At 48.4% G+C, this 8,816-nt stretch overlaps 1 protein-coding gene across 1 annotated transcript; it reads left to right on the top strand.

Moving 5' to 3' along the window:
* Positions 1–1,298: 1,298 nt before the first annotated feature.
* LOC121269371 (histidine-rich glycoprotein-like) lies at positions 1,299–2,468 on the top strand. The gene has a single exon (XM_041173955.1). The coding sequence runs from the start codon at positions 1,299–1,301 to the stop codon at positions 2,466–2,468; it is 1,170 nt and encodes a 389-aa protein (XP_041029889.1).
* The last annotated feature ends 6,348 nt before the right edge of the window (positions 2,469–8,816 follow it).

The following is an 8,816-nucleotide window of genomic DNA, read 5'->3' as shown; positions in this document are numbered from 1 at the left end:
ACCCTGATGATCGTGCTCACTCTGATGAGCATACTCGCCGTGGCGACTGTACTCACACTGACCATCATATTCACCAGGACGACCATACTCACCCTGATCATCGTACTCACCCTGATGATCGCACTCACCCTGATGACCTTACTCCCAGGACAATCATACTTTACCCACCCTAATGATCTTACTCAACCTGACGATCGTACTCACCCTGACAAACATACTAATCCTGAAGACCTTACTCACCCAGATGACAGTACTCATCCTGACGATCATACTCAGCCTGACTACCGTACTCACCCTGACAGCTGGAGTCACCCTGACAACTATGCACACCTTGATGATCAATCTCATACTGAAGAGTGTACTCACCTTGATGATTGTTCTCACCCTGATGATTGTACTCACCCTGATGAATGTGCTCACCCTGACGATTGTACTCACCCTGACGAACATATTCATCCTGACGACCCTACTCACCATGACAATCATTCTCATCCTGATGAACGTACTCACCCTGATGACTATATTCACCCTGACGATACTCAAGCTGACGAACGTACTCACCCTGATGACTATACTCACCCTAACGTCTGTACTCACCCTGACAACCGTACTCACTCTGACCATCGTACTCATCCTGACCACTGTAGTCACCCTGACGACCGTACTCACTCTGACGAATGTACTTAAGCTGATGAGCGTACTCACCCAGACTAACGTACTCACCCTGACGGCCATACTCGCCCTGACCACTGTACTCACTCTTAAGTCTGTACTCGCCCTGACAACCATACTCACCCTGAAGACCGTACTCACCCTGACGACTTTACATGCCCTGACGTCCATAGTCACCATGACGACGGTAGTCATCTTGATTGTACTCATCCTGATGACTTTACCCACGCTAATGGTCTTTCTCACCCTGATGACCGTACTCACTCTGATGATCGTACTCACCCTCATGATCGTAATCACCCTGATGAAAATACTCACCTTGACGACCGTACTCACCCTGACGAGTGTACTCACCCTGAAGACCGCACTCGCCCTGACAACCATGCTCACCCTGACAACCATGCTCACCCTGATGACCGTACTCATGCTGACGATCATACTCACCTTGAGGACTGTACTCACTCTGACAATCGTACTGGACCCTGATGATCTTACTCACCCTGACAATAGTACTCACCCAGACGACCGTACATCCCCTGATGTGTGTACTCACCCTGATGATCGTACTCACTCTGATGATCGTACTCACTCTGATCACTGGACTCACTCTTAAGATTGTACTCACCATGACGACCCTACTCACCATGACGACCTATGTCATCCTGATGACCACACTCACCCTGTACAACCATACTCACCCAGACGACCTTACTCACCCTGATGTTACTCAAGCTGACGAACATACTCACCGTGATGACCATACTCACCCAGATGACTGTACTCACCCAGACGACAATGTTCACCCCGACGATCGTACTCACCCTGACGTCAGTACTCACCCTGACGTCAGTACTCACCCTGACGTCAGTACTCACACTGACGTCCATACTCACCCTTCAGACCCTACTCACACTGAAAACCGTACTCACCCTCACAATCATACTTCCAATGACCACTGTACTCACCTTGTCGACTATACACACCCTGACACTCATACCCTCCCTGACAATACTCAAACTGACGAATGTACTCAAACTGACAACTGTAATCACCCTTACAACTGTATTGATCCTGACAACTATACTCAACCTGACAACCGTACTCACCCTGATAACCGAAATCACCCTGACCACTGTTCTCACCGTGCCAACCGTACTCACCCTGATGAACGTATTCATCTTGATGATCATTCTCACCCTGAGGAACGTTCTCACCCTGACGACAGTACTCACCCTTCCGATCATACTCAACCTGACAATCATACCCTCCCCGACAATACTCACACTGATGATCATACTCAACCGGACGACCATACTCACCCTGACAACCGTAATCACCCTTATCACTGTACTGACCCTGACAACTGTACTCAACCTGACAACCGTACTCACCCTGAAAACCGTAATCACCCTGACTGCTGTTCCCACTGTGCCAACCGTACTCACCCTGATGAACGTACTCATCTTGATGATCATTCTCACCCTGAGGAAAGTTCTCATCCTGACGACTGTACTCACCCTGACGATCATACTCAACCTGACCACTGTACTCCCCTTGACGACCCTGCTCACCATGACCACCGTAGTCATCCTGACAATCGCATTCACTCTGATGACTTTACCCATCCTAATGATCTTACTCACCCTGATGACCATACACAAATGATCGTGCTCAACCCTGACGAAGGTACTCATTCTGAAGATCTCACTCACCCAGATAACCGTACTCACCCTGACGAGCGTACTCACCCCGACGACCATACTCACCCTGATGACCTTACACACCCTGACAAGTGAACTCACCCGGACAACCGTACTCACCCTGGCAACTATACCTACCTTGACGATCAATCTCACCCTGATGATTGTACTCACCCTGACAACTGTATTCACCCTGACAACTATACATACCTTGACGATCAATCTCACCCTGACGATCGTACTCACCCTGATGACCGTGCTCACCATGATGAACATACTCACACTGACGACCGTACTCACCCTGACAACTGTACTCACCTGACAACTATACATACCTTGACGATTGATCTCACCCTGACGAGTGTACTCACCCTGATGACTGTACTCACCCTGACAACCATACTCACCCTGACGACCATATTCACCCTGACGACCATATTCACCCTGACGACCTTACTCACTCTGACCAGTGTACTCACCCTGATGATCGTACTCACCCTGACAAACGTATTCACCCTGATGACCATACTGAGCCTGACGACCGCACTTACCCTGACGACCATACACATCCTGATGAGTGTACTCACCCTGACGCGTGTACTCATTCTGCTGACTGTACTCACCCTGACGACTGTACTCAGCCTGATGATCATATTCACCTTGAGGACCGTACTCAACCTGATGACCATACTCAATCTGATGACTGTACTTAATTTGACGATCATTCTCAACCTGACGACCTGTACTCACCCTGGCGACTGTACTCACTCTGATGATCGTACTTACCCTGATAACTGTACTCGCCCTGACGATCATACTTTTCCTGATGAGCATACTCAACCTGATGACCATACTCACCTGGTCAAACGTACTCACCCTGATGAACATGCTCAACTTGATGATCATTCTCACCCTGGCGATCGTACTCAGTCTGACAACTGTAGCCACCCTGACAACCGTGCTCATCCTGACGATACTCACCCTGACATTATTCATCCTGGCGACCGCACTCACTCTGATGACTGTATCCACCCTGACGATTGCACTCACCCTGATGACCGTACTCACCCTGACGATCGGACTTAGCTTGACAATCATTCTCACCCTGATGACTGTACTCACCCTGACAACTGTACTCACCCTGAAGAATGTGCTCACCTTAATGATCATTCTCACCCAGACGATCGTACACACCCATTCGAACGTACTCACTCTGATGACTGTACTCACCCTGATGACCATACTGACTCTGATGAACGTATTCACATTGACTGTCATTCTCACGCTCACGCTGGTACTCAACCCGATGACTATTCTCAGCCTGACGATCATTTTCACCCCAGCGACTGTACTCACCCTGATCACTTTACCCACCCTAACAACTATACTCACCTTGCCTAAACTCAAACTGACGACACTCATCCTGAAGACCATACCCACCCTGACCATCGCACTCACCCTGATGACCATACTCACCCGGACGATCAGACTCACCTTGACGATCATTCTCACCCTGATGATTGTACTCACCTGACAACTGTACTCACCCTGAAGAATGTACTCACCTTAATGATCATTCTCACCCAGACGTTCGTACACACCCATACGAACGTACTCAATCTGATGACTGTACTCACCCTGATGACCATACTCAATCTGATGAATGTATTCACATTGACTATCATTCTCACGCTCAACTCGTACTCAACCTGACAACTATTCTCACCCTGACGATCATTCTCACTCCAGCGACTGTACTCACCCTGACTAAACTCAACCTGACGACACTCACCCTGAAGACCATACTCACCCTGACAATCATACTTACCGTGATGATACTCAAACTGAAAAACTTACTCACCCTGATGATTGGACTCGCCCTGATGACTGTGCACACCCTGATGATTGTACCCACCCTGATGACCATACTCACCCTGACGACCATACTCACCATGACGATCATACTCACCCTGATGATACTTAACCTGATGAATGTACTCAGCCTGATGACCATGTTCACATTGATGACCATACTAGCCCTGATGACTGTACTCACCCTGACGACCCGGTACTTACCCTGATGATCGTACTCATGCTGAGAACCTTATTCATCCTGAAAACCATACTTACCCTGACCATCTGACTCACCCTGACCACTATACTCACCCTGACAACTTTACTCACTCTGATGAACATATTCACCTTGACAATTACTCTCACCCATTTAATACTTACACTGATGTCTATATGCACCCTGATAACCATACACACCCTCACAATATTCACCCTGATGACTGTACTCACCCAGATCACCATACTCACCCTGACGATCATACTCACCCTGACGACAGTACATACCCTGACAATTGTACCCATCCTGATGACTGTATTCACACTAACGAGCGTGCTCACCCTGATGATAATACTCGTCTTGATGTCCGTATTCCCCCTGATGACCATACTCACCCTGATGATCATACTCGCCCTGATGATGCTTAACCTGATGAACGTACTCAGCCTGACAACTGTACTCACCCCAATGACCCGGTACTCACCGTGACGATCGTACTCATGCTGACAACCTTATTCACCATGACGACCATACTCTCCATGATCGCTGTATTCACCCTGACGACCATACTCACCCTGACCATCTCACTCCCCTTGACCACTGTAATCACCCTGACAACTTTACTCACCCTGATGAACATACTCACCTTGACAATTACCCTCACCCATTCAATACTTACACTGACGTCTGTATGCACCCTGAAAACCGTACTCACCCTCACAATATTCACTGTGGCGACCATACTCACCCTGACCAACATACTCAACCTGACGACTGTACACACCCTGATGATCGTACCCACCCTGATGACCGTATTCAAATTGACAAGTGTACTCACCCTGATGAGTGTACTCGCCTTAACGATCATTCTCACTCCGACATTATTCACCCTGATGTTCGTACTCACTCTGACGTTCGTACTCACACTGACGATCATACTCACCCTGACGACTGCACTCACTCTGATGATCGTACTCATACCGACCATTGTACTCTCCCTGACGACCATACTCACCCTGATGGTCACACTCACCCTGACGATACTCAGCCTGATGAATGAAATTAACATGGTGACCGTACTCACCCTGACGGTCTTACTCAACCTGATGATCATACTCACCCTGATGACCGTACTCAAACTTACGTTCATTCTCACCTCGACGGTACTCACTCTGACAATCGTACTTACCCTAACAATATTCACCCTGACAACTGTACTCACCCTGACAATATTCACCCTGTTGACTGTACTCACACTGATGACCATACTCAACCTAACGAAAGTATTCACCCTGATGAGCATACTCACCCTGATGGTCGTACTCGCCTTGATGACTGTACCCACCCTGAGAACTGTACTCACGCTGACGATCATACTCACCCTGATGTCTGTGCCTACCCAGATGACAGTGCACACCCTGACGACCATACTCACCTTGACAATTGTACTCACCCTCATGTTTATAATCAACCTGATGCTCGTGCCCACCCTGGTGACTGTACTTACCCTGATTACTTTACCCACACTGATGACCGTATTCATACTGACGACTGTAACCACCCTGACCATTGTATTTAACCTGATAACCGTACACAGCCTGATAATCATACGCACTCTGAAGATCATATTCACCCTGATGATACTCAACCTGACGGCTGTACTCAAACTGACGATCGTACTCACCCTGATGACCGTATTCACCCTGACGGCCATTCTCACCCTGACGATCATACTCACCCTGATGATCTCAACCTGATGAACGTACTTAACCTGAATACCACGCTCATCTTAATGACCGTACTAGCCCTCATGACTGTACTCACCCTGATGAGTGTACTCACCCTGACATCTGTTCCCACCCTGACGACCCGGTACTCACACTGATGATCGTACTCATCCTGCAAAACTTATTCACCCTGACGACCATACTGACCATGATCACTGTAATCACCCTGACAATGATACTCATCCTGATGATCATACTCACCCTGATGGTATTCAACCTGACGACTGTACCCACCCTGACCATCGTATTTACCCTGATGATCGTGCTCACCCTGATGATCATATTCACCCTGACAATACTCAACCTGACGAGCGTACTCACCCTGATGACCATATTCACCTGGACAACTGTACTCAACTTGTCAATCATTCTAACCCTGACAATACTCAACCTGACGAACATACTCAACCTGACAACCTTACTCACCCTTACGTTTATAATCAACCTGATGCTCATGCCCATCCTGGCGACTGTACTCATGCTGATAACTTTACCCACACTGATGATCTTACTCATCCTGATGAAACTCACCCTGACGATTCTCACCCTGATGATTCTCACACTGATGATACTCAGCCCAACGAACGTACTCAGCCTAACGACTGCACTCAACCTGACGATCGCACCAATCTTGAAGATCATAACCACCCTGATGATCATCCTCACCCTGACGAGCGTATTCACCCTGACGAGCATACTCACCATGACCACTTTATTCACCCTGACAAATATACTCACCCTGACAATACTCCACATGATGTACTTACTCAGCCTGACGAGTGTACTCGCCCTGATCAGCGCACTCACACTGACGACCGCACCCAACCTGACCATCATACTCACCCTGATAACAGTACCCGCCCTGACCATCATACTCACCCTGACAGCTGTACTCACCCTGACGATCATCCTCATCCTGACGATCATAGTCCACCTGACGGTATTCAAACTGATGAGCGTACTCACCTGGACGCTCGTACTCATCCTGACAACCGTATTCACTGGGGCAAGTGTACTCATGTGGATGATCATTCTCACCCTGACGACACTCACCCTGACGATAGTACCCACCCTGACGTCTGCACCCATGCTGATGAACCCATACTCATCCTGATGACTCGACTCACACTGACCATCATACTCAGCCTGACGATCATACCCACCCTGATGACCGTATTCGCCCTGACGAAGGTACTCACCCTGATGATCATACTCGCCATGACCACTGTATTCACCCTGACAAATATACTCACCCTGACAATCATACTCACCCTGACGATAGTCAACCTGATGCACTTACTCAGCCTGACGAGCGTACTCACCCTGATCAGCGCACTCGCACTGACTGCACCCAACTTGACCATCATACTCACCCTGACGACTGTACTCACCCTGATGATCATCCTTACCCTGACGATCATAGTCAACATGACGGTATTCAAACTGACCAGCGTAATTACCTGGACGATCGTACTCATCCTGACAACAGTATTCACCAGGACAACTGTACTCACGTTGATGATCATTGTCACGCTGACGATCCTCACTCTGACAACGGTATCCACCCTGACGACCATGTACTCACCCTGACGACTGTACTCACCCTTACGATCGTACTCATCCTGACAACCATGATCAACCTGACCATTATACTCACCCAGACAGCTGTACTCTCTCTGACAACCATACTCACCCAGACCATCATACTTACCCTGACCACTGTATTCACCCTGACAACTTTATTTACCCTGATGATCATCCTCGCCCAGATGACCGTACTCACCCTTATGAACGTACACACCTTGACAATCACTCTCCCCCTGACAATATTCACCCTGACGACGGTACTCATTCTACGATTATACTCACCCTGATGACTGTACTGACCCTGATGACCGTATTCGACCTGATGATTGCACTCAACGTGACGAACATACTCATCCTGACGATACTCAACCTGACAAATGTACTCATCCTGGCGACCGTGCTCAGCCTGATGACTTTACCAACCCTGACCATCATACTCACCCTGACGACCATACTCAACTTGACGACTGTACCCTCCCTGATGATCGTCCCCACCCTGATGTCGTATTCACCCTAACGGCGATATTCACCTTGACAATCATACTCACCCTGACGATACTCAACCTGCTGAACCTACTCACCCTGCTGAGCATACTCACCCTGATGACTGTACCCACCTTGAAAATTGTACTCACCTGGCGACTGTGCTCAGCCTGATGACTGCATCCATCCTGACCATCATACATACCCTGACGACAGTACTCACCCTGGCGATCATTCTCTTTCTGACAATACTCACCCTGATATTTGTACCCACCCTAACGATACTCACCCTGATGACTTTACCCACCCTGACATCTGTACCCACCCTGACGACTTCGTACTCACCCTGATGACTGGACGCATCCTGACAACTATACTCACCCTGACCATCATATTCACCCAGCCCACTGCACTCACCCTGACAACTTTACTCACCCTGATGAAAGTACGCACTTTGACAATCATTTTCACCCTGATGATACTCAAACTGACATCAATACGCACCCTGACAACCGT

This window comes from Carcharodon carcharias, chromosome 24, assembly GCF_017639515.1.
Source record: "Carcharodon carcharias isolate sCarCar2 chromosome 24, sCarCar2.pri, whole genome shotgun sequence".
In the NCBI taxonomy this organism is placed as follows: domain Eukaryota; kingdom Metazoa; phylum Chordata; class Chondrichthyes; order Lamniformes; family Lamnidae; genus Carcharodon; species Carcharodon carcharias.
The sequence above is the reverse complement of the archived record's forward strand: the minus strand, read 5'-3'. Positions and strand labels throughout refer to the sequence as shown.

Bases quoted from the DNA above. Each gene is read 5' to 3' on its own strand.
- LOC121269371 (XM_041173955.1), top strand. From the start codon at position 1,299: ATGACGACCCTACTCACCATGACGACCTATGTCATCCTGATGACCACA.